Source organism: Parathielavia appendiculata (genome assembly GCF_033297405.1).
Source record: "Parathielavia appendiculata strain CBS 731.68 unplaced genomic scaffold N657scaffold_49, whole genome shotgun sequence".
NCBI classification, from domain to species: Eukaryota; Fungi; Ascomycota; class Sordariomycetes; order Sordariales; family Chaetomiaceae; genus Parathielavia; species Parathielavia appendiculata.
The window spans coordinates 24,908-43,286 of NW_026944268.1; the positions used below are offsets into that span (position 1 = coordinate 24,908).

Genomic DNA, 18,379 nt, shown 5'->3' on the forward strand with positions numbered 1-18,379 from the left:
ATGTTGCCATATAAAGATAGTCTCAACCTCGGCGGCTTCCCTTCCATCGTCAACCTCCCGCTGCAAGGACACTACCTTGCCCCGTTCTCATTCACTCTCCGCTGAATTCACATCCGCCCCCTCCATTCTAGACAATTTGCACCGTTTTAACGGAGCCTGAAAGGCAGTAAAAATCACCCGGCTCGAGGACGGAAAGACAACCGAAACCTTTTCTCAAATCAGGACAGTCTCGGAACACCAGCTGAGGCAACCAGGACCCGGCCCTCTTCCAGACAAGCCATTTTACGGCGAGTATGGGTTTTTCACCCGGCCACGAGGGCGCGGTTTTCCTGTATAGTAAGTTGTTGAAGGTCCGGCACGCCCTAGGGCACAGCGGTGTAGGAAGAAAATAATAATTTCTCCCAAGCCTTGGCATTATTGCGCAGCTGCCTTCTCAGTTCTACGTGATTACCCCAAAGTTAGGTAAACGTAGGGATAGAAGTCAACCCAAGGTAAAGAGAATTGGCTCCTTGACTGTAGATACCATAGGCAGCCATGAACCCCCAACTCCTCAGCTTCCAACGGCATGTGCAGCTCTGAGCCCAGTCCGGCAAGACTCCTCCCAAGTTCTGCAACGGAAGGGGTCAGCCAGAGACATTGTAGCCCAAACAGAAGAGAGTACATACAGCGTTAGTTATCATTTTCCCAGATACTATCACCATCATTCCATCGTGTTGTGGGCATAAACCTCGTTCACCAGGGCCTAGAGGTCCGGAAGAGACAGGTCCCAAGCTTTGAGACGGAACCTTTATCGGCCCAGGATTTCTACAAAGTCCAACTTGCATGTTTATTACCTCGACCACGGTTGCAGCCATAAGCCCTTCGACATGGAGGAAGCGCCACCTGTTGGTATCTTTCATTAGGATGTGGGTGCGCCGAGAGCTTTGGGTTTTCAACACCTCAATTCATTAACGAATGCTGCTATGATACAAACAATCAACTCTGCCGACTCGGGCCCGGCGCGGCGCGTCACCTCTCACGCTTATTCAGGTCCTCCAAATCATCACTAGGGCGCTTCTTTCCGGACGATCGTGACCATGTTGTCCCTATAATGTGCAGGCACGAAAGGAGAGGAGTACCTATACTTGCCCATCATAACAGTCGCGCCAAAGACCGCCGCCCCCGAGACCAATTAGTACTCATTGACTGTGTCATGTTTGCAAGGCTCAAAGTTAGCTTAGGTCATGTAAGGGATGAAAAGGACGGGCCGAACACAAGGCCCGACAATAAACTTACAAACCGAAGGCCCAGGGATTATGTAATCTCGATTCGGGAGCCAGAAGTCAGTGTAGATATTGTGCACGAGACCAGGGTCCTGGGACGAGTACAGCTGTGACCCAGGGGTCCCCTTTGGCAGCACGGTGCCCTCCCCAGTAACGTTAAGGTTGATGCACTGGGGGTACAACTGCGTCGAGTTCTCTGCGCCGCCAGGGTGAAGGGCAATGAGCTCGTGGCGCAGGACGTAGTTCCCCGGCTTGAGATGTGTAGGTATGGTGACCGTCCAAGTCAAGTTCTTCTCGATCAACAGATCAGTGGCCCATCTCCCCGCCACGCCGCCCACAGTGCTTTTCTCAAGTTGGCCCATCTCGTCAATCTTGAACCATCTGAGCTCGTCCAGGTCAACAGTCGTGCAATCCGCGCCGCAATCGGCCATATAATCGAGCACGGGGCCGTGGTGAGACACGGGCCAGTCGTTCCACGTTACGGCTATGTCGCTACCAGCTGCGACTTGGGCCACCAGCTTGCCGTTAGTGGCGTTAAGATGGCAATTGACGTCGCGCGAGGCGAGAGTCACGGGGTCGGAGGCTACGTAGCCATTGTCTTTTGCGCCGTTGCTCCAGGTAATGCTGTCCGGCTGTGGGCCCCACGGAACCTTCGTCGGATCATGGCCGTAGTAGGATATCCCGGCGATGGTGACTTGGGAGACGTGGCCGTGGCCGGAGACGAGGGTGGCCAAGAAGAAACCGGTTGAGTATGTCAACGCGGAACGCATTGTGAGGACAGTCCAGTAAGGGGTGCTCGATGTAGTCTATGCAGAGGATGGAAGATTGGATGGAAGATTGGATCGACATGTTCTTATACCGCGGGGTTGAGGCCAGACTAAGGGGGTTACTTTGGTAGTTTTAATATACGGGCCTGTTCCCGTAAGTCCGACTGCCACGAGGTAGCATTGTTGCGGACGTGATGAGTCCGTTATCGGTGCATCCTGGAAAGGAACAATGAAGTAACGCAACATAATCAGTAGGGTAGTTTATCAACACATCTTCTCTCGGCTCCGATGCAATGCAATGCCGCTGTTCCGTTGTGACAGCCCCGCACGGCGGCTCAGGTCCGGAACAGTGGTTCAGAGCCCAAAATCTGCCTCTGGCCGGGAAGGATATAGGCCCAACGTGCAGTAGGGATGCATCCAATTCGGGTTTCTTAGGGCCAACGTGGGAGGAATGCAAGGGCGTAATACCCGAGTACTAAAACCAACATGACGGACGTTATTTCAACGAAGGTGAGCCCTTTGATCAGTTTTATCTAGTTGAAAGACCTAACAAAGTCTCGGCGCCATTGGAATAATACTTCAAACGCGACGAATGTTTTGTCCTCTGGCAGTTGCCTTGTCTATTACGCCGACGGACGACGGCTTCGCCAGGATGCTGAACCTTACTGAGGTTGTCCAGGCGTGAGCTGGGAGAATTGTCCCCAAGATACGATCGTGCGAAGACAAGACACACGATGATCATACGTCTCAGGGTATCTCGACGGTTGAAAGATACTCCGACAGATCGTAACTCCCATTGATGTGCGTTGAGCTTTCGTTGCAGGGCACCAACCGCACTTCTGATGAATCGGGAGAGCCTCTACAATTGTTCCAAGAAGATCCCGCAGAAGGCCCAAGACATTTTCTATGACGGTCCGGCCCGGCGGTTCGGCTCCCGCAGCGATGGCTCGGAGCTACAATAGTAACCCGCTTCCGGCCGCCACATGCCCTGATTGGGAAGGAGGGTGTGGGGCCAATAGAGCAGCGGCTGTGCGGAGGCTGGACGAAGCGGCTGTCCCAGACTCTGGTTCTACACAGTAACTCCTCCTGAAATTTGGGTGTGAAGACGGGAGGAAGGCAACGGGTTTCCTCCTGGCGTAGGCTTAGAGCTTCCGCTTCAACAGCATTACCCATTAGTTTCCGCACCTATGCCCTTCTGTATAGGGACCTTCTAGGTTGATTAAGATGTGTGTTGCTGAAAATCGGAGGAGAAAGGACCTACTAGTTCTCATTATGACTGGTGGCGTTATGAATGCGGTATCTCAGGCACCGATGGCGTCTGTGTAGGTACACTTCCTTGTCGAGCAAATCCAGAATCCGCCGATCAATTAGTTTGATTGGAGTGACTCGACACCATCGGGCGTATTGTCTTAGAATTCTCTTTTTCCAGAGGAGGCTCTGTTGACGTTGTGCGATAGGGAATTTCCGTAAACGTTTGACGTGATTGCAGGCTTGGGATATCGCTTTTGGTTTCGGCGGCCTTCCCGCTTGGGTTCCATGCATATGATGGTTGTGGTCAATCTCTGCAACAATGACTGATAGGATGGTATGAGAGCAAGGATTGATGGGTGTGGACGAGGAAGGAGAGGAAGTGGAGAGGTGACAAGGGGTAGGAAGGGGCATGGGTACTCCAGCCCGCTGAGCAGCTGGCCGCTCCCTCTCTGCTACCTCATGTATCCTGTGGAAGGCAGGCGTCGAGTCTGACCTGGGTCGGAATGCTCGCACCTGTCGCAATCTCCTGCAGCTAATCTTGAGCTGCCCACCTTAACCGACCACATCCATATTATGAATTTGGAGTCCGTTAGGCTGGGGCACTCGCTTCAGTTTTAGCAAGTCAGCATCCCGCTTGCAAGGGGCTTGTTCTGGGAACCCATGTCGCCAGCTTTCCTAGGAAATAAGGTATAGTCCGGGGAAGCCGATGCAGTCTTGGAGAAGTGGCTGCAGCACCCCATGGCAAGTTCCACATCCAGGGCAAGGCGAAGGAAGGAAAGTAGTTGGTGTCCTAGTCGGCTGGTTGCTACAGGGTTGGGGGCAAAGGGGGACAGCAGAACTTTGAGGCTAGTCCTAGTTGACGTGTATGCAATCGGCTGCGCTACATAGGTTCCGCACCATAGCACCCTAGCACCATGGCACGTAGCCTGGTTTCGCGGAGGTACCTTAATATCCGCGGAGGTCAGATACCGAAGCGAGGCTAGTACCCGGGATCACTAGGATTACCACCAGGGGACCATGCAGGCATGCACCGGGCCACCCATTTCCTAGGCTCGTCGCACAATTTTGTGCAGAAATCGCGGGGGGCCCACGTGGGGCTCTAGACCGTGGCAACATGGTGCCGGAATTGCGGGGGAAACCCCGTGGCGAAAGACACCCCGGGCCAGTTGGTACCGAAGGTAGAAATCGCGGGGAAGGGCTCTTACTCCTCCATCAGGCTTACGAACCGTGAGTGTGCATGCCCTGCGATTCCTTGGCGGTATCTCCTCTATAGGGTTCTAAGATAAATCATAATAATGTTCTGAACCTACTAGGTTCACCGCGGTTTCCGACCTCCGCGAAGAGCAGACTGCCTCCGCGGTGAAAGTAAGGTAGAATAGAGTTTCAGTCAGGGTGCTTTTCTGCTCCTCCGCGGCGTCAGGTCACATTCGCAAAAATTCAGAATAGCTCGAAACTACTGCGGGAGAAACAAAGTGGGGAAGTCTGGTGCGTCAAGCCTTGGGAAGTTAGGATTCGTAGGGAATTCTTCTCTTAGGGGTACACAAAAGGCGACTGGGGAAGACATGCGACAGCCGGAGAATGCATAAAGCATGCGCCTTCGTCACCACGAACTTGTGACCCTTCAGCACCAACAGCCATCATCCCACTCTTTCGATTGCCTTTCTACGCATACCTCCGATGCATCCATCTTGTTATGATGGCCTCCTTCTTTGCCTTTACCCTGCTTTTCGGGCTCTGTCTTTTGCAAGCTGCAGGCGCACAGACCTACAATGAGCCCTACAGACCTCGTTATCACTTCACCCCGGCGAAGAACTGGATGAATGATCCAAACGGCCTGCTCTATTACAACGGCATCTATCATCTTTACTACCAGTACAACCCTGGCGGGAACACCTGGGGAGCTATGTCATGGGGCCATGCGACCAGCGATGATCTGACGCATTGGAAGCACGAACCTATTGCCCTGCTTGCCCGTGGCTACCCAGATAACATCTCTGAGATGTTTTTTTCCGGTTCTGCCGTCGCGGATACCAAAAACACAAGCGGCTTTGGCAAAAACGGGGCCGTTCCATTTGTGGCAATGTACACCTCCTATGTAAGTCACCAAGGCGCTCCTAGCTTGGAATGCTGGTTGCCTCTGACACCATCTGCTCAGTATCCCATGTCACGCAATCTACCCAGCGGCAAGTCAGTCACCGGTGGGCAGCAAGCTCAATCGATTGCCTTTAGCTTGGACGAGGGAGTGACGTGGACAACATACGATGCCGCCAACCCCGTCATCCTCAACCCGCCCGCACCCTACGCAGATCAGTGGCGTGACTTCCGAGACCCCTTTGTGTTTTGGCACGAGACAACCCAGAAATGGGTCTCAGTCATCTCACTAGCCCAACTCCACAAGCTCCTCATTTACACCTCGCCCAACCTGAAGGAGTGGACCTATGCCAGCGAGTTCGGCCCGATGAACGCAGTCGGCGGTGTCTGGGAGTGTCCTAGCATCTTCCCGCTTGCCCTCGACGAAAACGAAGCCGTAACCAAGTGGGTTCTACAGATTGGACTCAACCCTGGGGGGCCACCTGGAGTTGTTGGCTCGGGAACGCAATACATCGTCGGCAGTTTCAACGGCACGGCATTCGTTGCAGACTCCGACATTCTGCCTCCGTCTCCAACCTCTACATCTGTGTCCACATCCACCAGTGCCGGTTCACAGACATCCACCACTTGTTCTTGTCCAGGAGCAACTGGGGATGTTACATTCCAAGACTTCGAAGGCACAGCCGACTATGGGTCTCGCGGTTGGGTTGCCACAGGGGGGTTCGTCGGGGCGGCACCGGCCCAAGGGACTCTGCCTGGGCAGCAAACCGTCTCCGGATATACCGGTACTCGGCTCGTGAATACTTTCTTGAGTGGAGACTCGACCACCGGCACGCTCACCTCGCCGCCCTTCACGATCACCCGGCCGCTTATCAACTTCCTCATTGGCGGCGGCAATGCACCAGGCGTGGAATGCATCAACTTGAAGATCCAAGGTCAAAGCCAAGCTGTGCGTAGTGCCACAGGCCGCAATGAGGAGAGACTCATCAAACAGACGTGGGATGTCACCGAGTACATTGGCCAAACTGCCGTCATTGAGATCGTGGATCAGCAAACGGGCGGTTGGGGGCATATCCTCATTGACGAGATCACCTTCACCGGTGATGCTACTCCTCCCCCCCCCAGCAGTGATGGAGTTTTCAACTTCAATGGCACCAGTACCTTTGAGAGTCGCGGATGGACCGCTACTGGAGATCTGGTCGGGAAGAGCCCGGCCCAGGGGACGCTGGCGGGACAGCAGGTTGTGACGGGGAATCGAGGAAACTTCGTCAACACCTTCTACAATGGCGATGCGACGACTGGGACGCTGGTCTCGCCCACCTTCACGATCACCAAGAAGCGAATCAACTTTCTCATTGGCGGCGGGAACGCCCCAGGTCAGCAATGTATTAACCTCAAGGTCGGTGGCCAGGTTGTCCGCACTGCCACGGGCGGTGATAGCGAACAGCTCCTGCCTAAGAGCTGGGACGTTACAGCTCTGATTGGCCAGAGCGCCGTTATTGAGATTGCAGATGTCACGACCACGGGCTGGGGACATATCCTGGTGGATGAGATCTCCTTCTCGGATGTGCCGGCTGAGCCGCGAGGGACCATCTGGATGGACTGGGGCCCGGACTACTATGCTGCCGCACCATTCAATGGACTTCCGTCTGCAAACCGCACCAACATTGCTTGGATGAACAACTGGCAATACGCGAGCAATATCCCGACCTCTCCATGGCGGAGCATGTTGTCGATCCCTCGGAAGCTGTCACTCAAGACCATCAACGGATGGCCAACACTCATCCAGCAACCTGCCGTCAATTGGGCCGCTCTCCAGACGGGAACGTATTCCAGTGATTTGGGCACCGTGGCTGAAGGGAACTACCCCATTCCGCTGTCTGGGAAGTCCTTTGACATCACAATGACATTCTCGGACCGGAACTCGGCGTCCTCATCTCAGTTCGGTATCCTTCTCAGAGCAACCTCTGACCAGGCACAGCAGACGCGGATTGGGTACGACTTCAGCACAAAGAGGATGTTTGTCGATCGAACCAAGTCTGGAAATGTTGGCTTCGACGGGACTTTCTCCAATACGTATTACGCACCGCTGGCTCCTGGCACTGACGGTAGGGTCACTATGCGCATCCTTCTTGATTCCTCTTCGGTTGAAGTCTTCGGTGGCGAAGGCGAGGTCACGTTGTCGGCGCAGATCTTTCCCCAGGACACAGGCATCGATGTCCGGCTCTTTTCAACTGGGGGAAGTACAAATGGCGTCACGATTGGGGCGAAGATGCTGCGGTCTGCTTTCAGTACGCCCGCCAACAGCACGAGCGCCACGAGCACCAGCCGCACTAGCTCAACTAGCACGACCCTCAGCACGACTCTCAGCACGACACTCAGCACGACTCTCAGCACGACTCTCAGCACGACTTTCAGCCTGACCGTAACCAATACGATCGCCACAAGCACGACCACCGCCGTCCGCCCTTCTGCCAGCGCCCCCATCGACTTTCGCCCTGTTTTCCACTTCGTGCCAGAGAAGAATTGGATGAATGAACCCAATGGTCTGATCAAGATCGGGTCGACATGGCACCTGTTCTTCCAACACAACCCCACCGGAAACTTTTGGGGTAACCTCAGTTGGGGCCACGCAACCAGTGTTGATCTGGTGTCCTGGACTCACAAACCAGTTGCAATCTCCAGCGCAGACGGCATACAAGCGTTCACCGGGACCGCGTATTTCGACCCTCACAACCTTTCGGGATTGGGATCGTCATCAAACCCACCGTATCTCGCCTTCTATACCGGTTACTTCCCTTCCACAGGGGTGCAGGATCAGCGGCTGGCGTACAGCCTCGATCAGGGTATCACATGGACCAAACATGCAGGCAACCCGATCATTTCGAAAGCCCAAGGAGCGCCCCATGATATCACTCAGGGTCTGGAAATCAGGGATCCCAAAGTCATTTACCATACTCCCTCGGGCCGCTGGGTCATGATTCTCGCGCACGGCGGCCAGAACAAGGTCACTTTCTGGACGTCGAGCGACGCACTATCTTGGACCTGGAGAAGCGATTTCAATGCTAGTCACATTTCAAACCTACCCAGCGGGATCAAGGGGTGGGAAGTGCCCGACTTTTTCGAGCTCCCAGTCAAGGGAACGACACAGAAAAAATGGGTCATGCTCATCACTCCTGCCACTGGATCGCCCGCTGGCGGCAATGGCGTCTTCGCGCTCACAGGGGCTTTCGACGGTGCCGTGTTCACAGCGGACCCCGTTGACCCCAGCGCATTTTGGCTCGACTACGGCCGCGACTTTGACGGGGCCCTCGTCTGGGAAAATGTCCCCGCTTCCGACGGACGCAGGATCCTAGCTTCCGTGATGAACAGCTACGGTGGACATCCTCCGACAAACACATGGAAGGGCATGCTTTCCTTCCCTCGCACGCTGGAGCTCCGGCAGCTGGACGGCAAGCTGCAATTTTTGCAGATGCCCGTGAAGGAGCTCGAGGCGCACAGGTGGCTCGTGGCCAATATCGCGAACCAAAGCATCGCCCCGGGACAGTCACTGCTATCCGGAGTCCATTCCCGCACACTCGACATCAAAATGTCCTTCACGCCATCCCCCGGTTCTACCCTCTCGCTCGCTGTTCGCAAGGCTGGCTCTCAGCAGACTGTCATCAGGTATGTGCAGAGCTCTCAGCAGCTCTCGGTTGATCGCAATGCTAGCGGGAACATCTCGTATGATCCCGCGGCCGGGGGCGTCCACACCGCCGCTGTGCGCCCTGGCGCAAATGGGGAGGTGCAAGTGCGTGTCTTGGTTGATGTATGCTCTCTTGAGGTGTTTGGGGGGCAGGGCGAGGCGGTCATCTCTAACTTGATCTTCCCTGATGTGTCGGCCGATGGTGTGTCTCTGGAGGTGTCAGGGGGAAGTGTGGCTTTAAGGTCGGTGGAGGTGTGGGAGGTCCACCTTTGAGCCGGGTTGCGTTGGGCAACATGTTTGCTGATGTCTCCGTGGAAACACGGTCCCTGCTGGTTTCTTCTCTGCTTTTTAACCTAGTTAAGTACCACTAGGGCTGGCGATAAATAGATTTCTCCATCTAGTGACGCTCGAAGTGGACTCTGTGAAGTAGCCCTGGACCTATTATAGAAGCGCGCTGCCGTGGCGGCCCAATCCGCCGTTTCTCCGAGGGGAACGGCGGCCTGGAGCGGAACGGGCTGGGTGAATCCGGAGCGGGGAACCGACTTTCGGCCGCAACCTGCCTAATTGGGAAGCACATGCGGGACCCGCTTACCCGATGCGCCGAACGGGACTTCGGAGCAGGATGACCTGTTGGAACGTGAACCCTGATTCAGGGGGTGCCAAGACGGACCCACATGTGGCTGGTGATAGACACCCTGAAGGCTGTCTGGAACATCGGACAGTTGAGAACACGGAACACAATCAACATCAGGAACAACCAAAAAATTGACATCCTCGTGACACTCTGCGACCACTGACCATTTTTCCCTTCGTTTGCCTCGTAGCGGTTCCGACAGCACCCCAATCGAGATCCAGGGCAAGCGCTGGCGAGGGCTCGAAGTCTCTGCCCACAAGTCAGGCCGTCTTCCTATTGCTCCTTACAGTTGAAGTCTTGGTCAATAGATCACCTACTTATGCCGCGATTGCCGATTTTGAGTGCCTTAGGTGGGTATAGATGCCTTCTGTGGCAGCCGCAACTCGAATTCTCGACTCCTGAGATGGGTCAATGTCGTTGGATGCCAACATTTCATTCACATGCGCTGTGATGCCAGAGGTGCAGCATTATCAAAATGTGAGGACTCGATCGGAGGACGGATATTGTTTGTTCAAAGGACGGGCTCTTTCTGTGTGTAAGGCTGAGCACGGTACGTCCCTGCATGTTGGCAGGCATCTGGAAGGGATTAGCTTCGCCGGTACCTCCCTGGACACTAATAGTCAACAAACAACAATCGTCAGGAATGGTTGAGTTTCGCTGATTGTGTCATCTCAGTTGTGTAAGTGAGAGGAATTTGCTGCTTGGAAATTACACGGCCAACCAAGTGTCAAGCATGGTAATATTTACAAAATTCCATGGCTAGAGACGTACTGTAACTTATATCTGAAAGACTCGTTGAAACCTTGTTCAGACGCGGTTCTAAGGTCTTCAACTTCAACACTCTATCCGCATCATTACCCTCCGTATACTCCCTCGTCGATTTTATATCCACAAAGTCTAAACATCCTCGATCCACAAGCCAGTCGCCGCGACAATGGCAGTAAGCGGGCTAATCCTGACCAGGGATTCAGTTTCTCACCAAGTGAATCCACCAGTCTAAACCCCGCCAATGCCCAGCCACCACCCACTCCCAATATCAATTCTTTGCTTCTAAGGAAGGGGCTTGAACAGCGATTTCTTCGTGCTCCGATGTCACCTTCCACTCGTGCTGCCGAGAAGACGTGGGCTTCCACGTTGTCGATTTCCGTGCGTCGCTGACCTCCTCATACAGCTGGTCGACTTGCTCGAGCGTGAGACCCTTGGTCTCGTAGATCATGAGGTAGACGAACAGGATGCAGAGGAAGCAACAGGCAAACCAGACAAAGAAGATTCTGGACTGGAGGTTGGCATAGCCCTCACCGTAGTTGACGAGGTACGGCGTTGCGTAGGCAATGGCCCAGTTCAGCAGCCAGTTAGTCGCTGTGGTAATGCTCAAGGACTTGGCGCGGGTTTTGAGCGGGAAGATCTCGCCGGTAACGACCCAGGCGAGTGGCCCCCAGGTAGACGCGAAGAAGAAGATGTAGATGCAGACGAAGGCTACGGCAGCCTGCTGCCCAGCTAGGCTTTTCACGTAGATCTCCCCGTTGTCGTGCTGGCCCGTGGACACCGTGCCGCAGACCGCGACGATCAGTTGAGACACGCACATGCCGACGGCGCCCCAGAGAAGCAAAGGCCGTCGGCCCCATTTGTCGACGGCATACATGCCCGGTACGGTAGAGGCAACGTTGATAGAGGAGGTGATCATGGAGATGACAAAGCCGCTGGAGACGCCCGAGTTCTGGAAGTACTTGGTTCCGTAGTAAAAGATGAAGTTGATGCCTTCAGAGAGCGGTTAGTTTATATTTAAACAGTTAATTGCGGAAAACAAGATGGAAATCGTTCAACTTTACCTGTAAGCTGCTGAAGCGCCTGCAGTCCCATGCCCGTAAGCTGTCTCTTGAGAATCGGGGGTCTCAGACAATCCAGATAGGAGCCTTGCCCCATGGTCATCTCGAAGTCGTGGGTCGCTTGGACTTCTGCTAACTCTGCCGCAATGGCTTGATGGTTGATTGACAAGCGTCGAAGACGGCTGAGCGCCTGTGCAGCCTTGTCTGCTTTGTCCTGTTTTATCAAAAACCGTGGGGTTTCAGGGAGAAAGAGCAAGCCAAAGAAGAGGATCAGTGACCATGCCAGCTGGACCGCAATGGGGATACGGTAAGACCCCGTGTCATCTCGGTTCGAGGTGGCGTTGTTCACAGCAGCCGCGAGGAGCAAGCCGATGGTGATGGCCCATTGATACGCACTGACGATAAAGCCGCGTATCCATTTGGGGGCAGTCTCGGATTGGTACAGTGGAACTGAGCCAACACTGTCAGCACATGATTGGGGTTGTTAAATAACTGGACGCCGTATAGCATAGACTCACTCATGGCGGATATCAAGCCGACCCCAAAGCCGGCAAAGAAGCGGCCTGCCAGGAACATGGGAATGGCCGTAGCAACGGTGTGCAGCACAACGCCTAGGTTGAAGACCCACGTGGATACGATCAAGCCCAGGCGGCGGCCAACGTAGTCTGCCAAGAAAGGGGAGCTGAGGGCACCGAAGAAGGTGCCGGCGGAGAGAATGGACACGATGGCGGACTCTTGCGAGGCGTCGACGTTGGGATTCCCTTTGGCATCGATGTAACCCGTGCTAAATAGCCGTTGCCAGTATGGCATAGCCAAGATTCCACTGATGGTACCAGTATCGTATCTGTGGAAGGTGGACGGTTTTAGCTCCAATGCGCTTGGTGAGACGAATGCCAGCGAATTGTCGAACATACCCAAAGAGGACACCGCCAAATGCGACAAACATGCCCACCGCGATAGCGGGCCATGTCTTGCCTGGCACGTTCTCGGGCCTCGACAGAGAGAGGCTCTTGAGGAAGGCCATAGTGCTGGGGTCCGCCTTCACAGCACGCAGTTGGCAGTCGAACGCACAATGTTGAGATGAGAGCAAGAAGATTTGTGAAATATGCGCAGGGGACAGCTTGATGATTTGTATTAGCTACAGAAGCAGGAGCCCTGGCTCTTTTATCCCTTCTAAGCCATCATTCCTGCAGCAACGAATTTCTGTACTCAGGCCCATTGGCAATTCCCTCGGCGTCACCGAAAGGCTGCTTTGGAAACATGCCCTCTCGCACTGCGACGCCGCAATGCGACAACAACATTGAGTATACATTGTTGGTGGAAGCGACTCCTTCAGCCTTCCCTTCGGCCTTGCGCTTCCCTGCCTGTCCCCACTTTGACAGGGATGGTGGAGCTGAGCTTGCATAGAAAGGAGCTTGAATGTTTGTGCCACGCGGAGATAGGAGCTCGGGCCGACGCTTTACTTGTGGCTTCGAGACCGCCGGCATGGACACTCGGACTCTCGCCAATGGGGCGAGCCGGGACGTTGAGGAATGCACGAAGCATGAACCATTGACTATGTAGCGCAGTAACCTAACCCGCCACAAAATATTGCTAATTTATCTGTGTCGTGGTATATACTTGCTTCCTCTATGGCAAGCTTAATCTCCAAATAAATACTCCATCGCCCTTTTGCAATGCATGTCTAATGTGCATGTTGTGTTGCAGTTACTGTCTTTCGCCCTTTGTTTTGATTACAGTATATAACTTGGCTCTCCTAAGCGCGTTGCGCATGCGCCTGCTGCCCCTGAATGTCGACCCCAACTTCGCACCCATCTACCAAGGGAACAAGGGAAACATCGGGGCACATAAAATACACTGACTCTGGAGTTCACCCCAGTAATTGAGAAGCGAAGCTTCTGAATACTGTGTAGGTTACGCCCAGCCACGTGGAAGTGTTGTGGCGACCAATCCCTCCTCGAGGAACTCTGGAGGATTGAACCAGTAAATGAAGCGAAGCGCTCCTTCCTCACTTCCACTATGTAAACCAGTGTCAGTTCGTCATCGTCATTGAAGCTTCGCTTCAAATAGTCAATTCTCAAACAAATCCTTAAATGCAGTGGCCTCTTCCTATTCCAACTTGCAAAGTCTGTGTCCGTGTTAAAATCAATAGCCGTATTGCATTTCCAAACTCCTTACACCTGGACCTCTTAGGGGCCAGTTGGAACAGTTTTTCGCAGTCCCCGACGAGCAATGGTCAAAATATGTGAGAACACTAAACGAGGCTGACGAATCCGCGTCCCGTGCTCGTTCTCTACCTTAAGGTAGCTCGGTTCCCTTACCAGCACCTCCTGCATCCGTGTGTGTGCATCGGACATTCCGAGTTATGCGACATTTGTCCGTTGGCTCAATGTTTAATCCTGGACCTAGCTTGCTTGGTAGAACAGGATAGTCTGAGGCCATTATGTCTGAACCCATCCGTAGCTAAACCATGCTTCTTCTTATCCCCGCGAGTGCTGCAGATCGGTTATCCCAATGGGGAAGGAATCCGTGTAAGCACGGAGACCTATACTCAGTATGGGTTGATCCATGAACAGTTGGTGCAGATGTGGGGTGCTGTCACAGTCCTAGCGGCCGGCACTAGACTTAAGGCATGCATGTGGCAGCCTGTGGAACGGCTGAGCAGAAATGCCTCGCATGTCCAATCTGCTTTGTGGACCGTGGTCGTGTTGAGCTGACCTGAGCAGATGCAGGGCAAGGTATGGCGAAAGCGTGCGGGGAAGTTGTAGGTGAGCTTCAACGAGAGCCGAGACAGGCCGAAAGCTTCTGCACTATTCTAGCGTTGTTCTAGAGTTATGCTAGCGTTGTTCTAGCGTTGTTCTAGCGTGGTCCTAACTTCGACATCATAAGCTGCATTAGCAGGTACATATTGCGTAGTGGGTCCGTGGGCTGCATGTGAAAGCGGGGACGACCAAGTGCCTTGCGATCTACGCAGCTACCCAGATGAAAAAGGGACGCCGGCGGAGATAGCTATTTCAGACCGACCGTCGCCAGATGCCCTGGATCCCTCTGATGCGCCCACTGCTCTGCACCCGATTATCGACGCAGCAATGCCGTATGCGAGATCCGATACCAGTCTGATGGCTGAGCAAGATGTTCCAAGTCCCGTTGAGGACCCAGCGGACGCGAATCCACCGGCCTCGAACCCCGATGCTCCGCCAAAAAAGATTCGCAGTCGGGCCACCACAGCGTGCAGCACCTGCAGGGCGAGGAGGACAAGATGCGATGGGCGCCGACCTGTGTGCGGCTTCTGTAGCAACCGCGGACTCGAGTGCCACTATGAGCACAACCAGACCAGCTCCGCGTCTAGGTACGTGCCACCGCATCCTTCATCTTCTGCCCCCCTGGGTCCCTGACAACCGCTGTAGAGTGGAGGCAGAGCTCGCTGCAATCAACCGCCGGCTGGACTCCATCGCCTACTCCTTGCAGGCAGCTCACCCAACCTACGCGCATCACCAACAGCCCTCCCCGGTCGTTGACGCGGATGACCAGAGTCGCGCCGAAAGCCAAGGCTGCCAAGCCGTGACAGGGGTGGAGAGATCGCCATTCCAACTGCTCGTGACCGATTGCATCATGGAGGTTCTCGGCCTTGGTCCGGGGTTTGCGCGGGAGCTGGTGCGGCTTGAGAGAGGCAATGCGCCACATGCAGGCGTCGGCCACGCCGCGAGGCTGCGCTTTGTACAGCAACAACAAGCACTCGCGGCCCTGGATGCCTTCTCCGCCCACGTCCACAGCTGGTACCCGATACTTCTCCCAGGCTTCTCGGAGCGCTACATTGGCGTACTTTCCGGTCCTTTGGGCCCCGGTTCCGAGTCTTGCTTGGTGCTTTCAGTTGCTGCAGTGGGTGCCCTCGCTCAAGATGATTATGCGCTACGAGCAGGGACACTATCATCAGACTGCAGAACCGACAGCGAGCTCTATTTTGAAGCCGCCACTGCGTCGCTGCCGGCTGTGCTCGTCGATGACAGTATCGAGAGCATCCAATCGTTGGTCCTGTTGAGCATCTACTACTGCTGCCTTTCCAGGCCCTGTCAGGCCTACGACTATGTCATGATTGCCTCCTTCAAGGTGCAGAACCTGCTGAAATGTGTGGACGAGGGCAACGACGAGCTGTACGAACAGGCAAAGAGGTGTTACTGGGCGGTCCTGTTGATAGAGAGTGAACTCCGCGATCAGCTTGACATGGTCGACAGCGGGATATGGAACTACGACGACACGGTCAACTTGCCCGACAGCCGCGCTTCATGGCAGTTCGATCTCGGTGCTGGCTCTCCGGCGGTCACCACGACAGCCTCTCCCGGCAGCATCATCAGCAGCGCATTGCCAGACAGCAGCGTGTCTGCTTCGGACAAGGCCCAGGCATACTTCCTTGCCGAGATTGCCATGAGGCGCATGCTACATCGCTGCTACACTGCCATCCGCAGAACGCCTCGGGGCAAGATCGCCTACGCGCCAGCCATTGCGCTCGAGCTCGAGACGCAGCTCGATGAGTGGCAGAGCTTCCTACCCGACGCGGTCCATTTCCAACACCTGGCTGCCCTCGAGCCTCTCAGCAACTTTCTGCGAGTCCAGTACTACTGCTGCAAGATATCCATCTACTGGCCGGCGGTGTATCAGTGCATTCAGGACGGCAGAGCCACCACCACAGAGTTACTCGAGCACTGCGAGAGATTCTTTTACGCATATATGCAGTCGATTCCCAGCTTGTTGATGGCCGTTCAAGACTGCATCGTCAACCGCTGGACGCTCTATGCCACCATCTTCATGACGTCGATGGTGGTCATCCAGGCCGCGGGAACGCCCTGTCTGCGGAGCGGATGTGCGGTGGACTGGGCAACACTCCTGGCCTGCCTGCAATCGACAAGGTCGGTGGACATGCGCATCGTGCAGGCCAGCCCTTCGTTGACACTGTTGCACCGCACCCTCACCGATCGGCTGGCAGAGGCATACCCCGACGACTATGCACTTCCAAGCCATCCCAGACCTTGATCGTCTCAAACACGGCACTGCCCACGCTTCCCATCGCAAAGGCCGTCAGGCCTCCCAAGTCCGGGCTGGCGCCCGAGTACACCATGGTCGCGAGTGCAAAACGGTCATTTGCGAACACCTCGAGGATGTCTCCATCCGAAAAGATCCGAATACAAAGTTTCTCCAGACTATCTCTTCCCTCGGCGTCGCGCGTACTGAGTAGAGTGAAGGGGCCAGCATCCGGACACTTGTTGATTGCCGGGTCGTTGCTAGATGCATGACGATCGACGACGATGGTCTCGGTCGCGGCTGAGAATGTAACTGTGGTACAGATGGACAAATCTGCGTTATGACGCAAGTGGAAGCCAACCTCTTGACATCCCAAGTCGATTGCAACTGTGGCCTCGAGCTCCCAACTTGTAGATCGTGTGTGGCAGATGCCCCGGCTTGTGATCGAGTCTGCTCCCGGCAAAGCAACGGCTGCTGCACTGTGCTGGTAACTCGCCTCTCGTAGCTGCTCCAGTTCTGCGACCGGCCTCATGCCCAACGTCAAGACGGTTGTCGTGGTACCATCCGGCTCCAGGCTGAGCTCGAAGGGGGCAATGTCTTGCAGTGCGCTCCGCAGCGCCCCAACAACTCTTGGGATCCGGAGGAGGAAGAGTTCACGAGGAATGGCAAGAGAACCGTTCCAACCCTTTTCAACCACGGCTCTCAAGGCTAGGTCTTCCTCTGGAATCCAACCGTACACAATCGTACGATCAGACTGAGGGTCCGTAAACGAATTTGCAGCGTAGTACGGCCCATGGTCGAGGTATCCCCCATGCTCGTATTGAAACCGGACGCCGTCGCCGCTTGGAGTCGTGATAAGTCGGCCCAACATCCACAATTGAGTCCTTACCGTCCGCGAAGGGGCTGTGCTCGGGGGCTGATAAGACTTCACATGATCCTTCTCGACGTCACCTTCGGCGCCCAGAATCAGGAAGTGTCGAACCTCCGAATCTGCTCGCAGCGCCACGAGGTTGGCACACTCCCAGTTGACACCGTAGTTACCATTCCATTTTCTCGACGGCTGGAATCTCGCTGGCAGGTCAACCAAGGGACCAAGGTATCTCCACCGCTCTTCGGGATTGTCGCGGCGAATCTCGTACAGAAAGACGTTGGGGCCGCAGTCTTGGATACCGCCCGAGACGAGCCCGTAGAGCACGGGGACTTTCTCGCAGGATTTGCCTTGGGCGTAGGGGATTAGAGGCAGCTCCGTCACGTACGGGTCGCGGAAACCGGTCACTTTGACGCCGGCCGGCTCGCTGGCCAAAATGGGGTTTCGAGCGGACTTCGTCCAGGTCTTGCCGCCGTCACGAGAGAGTGCGATGGCCAAGCCAGCCGCGTCCGGGGGATATGGCGGCGTGCTCCAGTGAAAGGGCAGCTGTTTGACCGATGAGTACGCGACGCGCAAGGTGGTGTCGGACTCGTCGATGGGAGGGATCCAGCAGCCGGTAAACACCCCCTGCGCGTCGTATATCTGATCCGGGACGAGGGCTAGGGACACTTCGGCTTGCGTCCAGCGCAGCATGTCTCGGGACACGATGTGACCCCATGACATGTTGCCCCATTCACAACCGAAAGGGTTACCTGCGTAGCGGCAACGGGATCGTGTAAGTCTTCGTCCCTAGAACAACGCAACGCCTCTGGAAAAACGGGAAACTTACATTGGTAAAAGAGATGATATGTTTTGGTGTGTGGATCATAGCCAGGAGCGCATGGATCATTGATCCAGCTGTCCGCAATGAAATGGATCCTGGGTCGCTGCTGGTGCTGTTGCGTTGACGCCGGGGTCAGTGCCATGGTGAACAAAGAGA

At 55.1% G+C, this 18,379-nt stretch overlaps 5 protein-coding genes across 5 annotated transcripts; 2 read left to right on the forward strand and 3 right to left on the reverse strand.

The window, feature by feature from the left end:
- Positions 1 to 1,032: 1,032 nt before the first annotated feature.
- Positions 1,033 to 2,043, reverse strand: N657DRAFT_606340 (lytic polysaccharide monooxygenase). The gene is made up of 2 exons (XM_062790213.1): positions 1,276 to 2,043; positions 1,033 to 1,185 (listed from the first exon to the last, which is right to left on the reverse strand). The coding sequence occupies exons 1-2, from the start codon at positions 2,030 to 2,032 to the stop codon at positions 1,172 to 1,174; spliced, it is 771 nt and encodes a 256-aa protein (XP_062642115.1). The 5' UTR covers positions 2,033 to 2,043; the 3' UTR covers positions 1,033 to 1,171.
- Positions 2,044 to 4,976: 2,933 nt separating this feature from the next.
- Positions 4,977 to 9,418, forward strand: N657DRAFT_694475 (carbohydrate-binding module family 38 protein; the record flags this gene model as incomplete). The annotated part of the gene is made up of 2 exons (XM_062797286.1): positions 4,977 to 5,375; positions 5,436 to 9,418. The coding sequence occupies 2 exons, from the start codon at positions 4,977 to 4,979 to the stop codon at positions 9,327 to 9,329; spliced, it is 4,293 nt and encodes a 1,430-aa protein (XP_062642116.1). The 3' UTR covers positions 9,330 to 9,418.
- A 1,308-nt stretch (positions 9,419 to 10,726) lies between these two features.
- On the reverse strand, positions 10,727 to 12,540 carry N657DRAFT_583798 (high-affinity glucose transporter RGT2; the record flags this gene model as incomplete). The annotated part of the gene is made up of 4 exons (XM_062789700.1): positions 10,727 to 11,448; positions 11,520 to 11,966; positions 12,035 to 12,360; positions 12,431 to 12,540. 4 exons carry the CDS (start codon positions 12,538 to 12,540, stop codon positions 10,727 to 10,729), a joined length of 1,605 nt encoding a protein of 534 aa, XP_062642117.1.
- A 1,945-nt stretch (positions 12,541 to 14,485) lies between these two features.
- N657DRAFT_667222 (uncharacterized protein) lies at positions 14,486 to 16,893 on the forward strand. The gene is made up of 2 exons (XM_062795381.1): positions 14,486 to 14,865; positions 14,924 to 16,893. The coding sequence occupies exons 1-2, from the start codon at positions 14,606 to 14,608 to the stop codon at positions 16,542 to 16,544; spliced, it is 1,881 nt and encodes a 626-aa protein (XP_062642118.1). The 5' UTR covers positions 14,486 to 14,605; the 3' UTR covers positions 16,545 to 16,893.
- A 328-nt stretch (positions 16,894 to 17,221) lies between these two features.
- N657DRAFT_638095 (glycoside hydrolase family 32 protein) lies at positions 17,222 to 18,365 on the reverse strand (the record flags this gene model as incomplete). Its single annotated transcript, XM_062791560.1, has 3 exons — positions 17,222 to 17,250; positions 17,280 to 18,152; positions 18,230 to 18,365. The coding sequence occupies 3 exons, from the start codon at positions 18,363 to 18,365 to the stop codon at positions 17,222 to 17,224; spliced, it is 1,038 nt and encodes a 345-aa protein (XP_062642119.1).
- Positions 18,366 to 18,379: the final 14 nt, after the last annotated feature.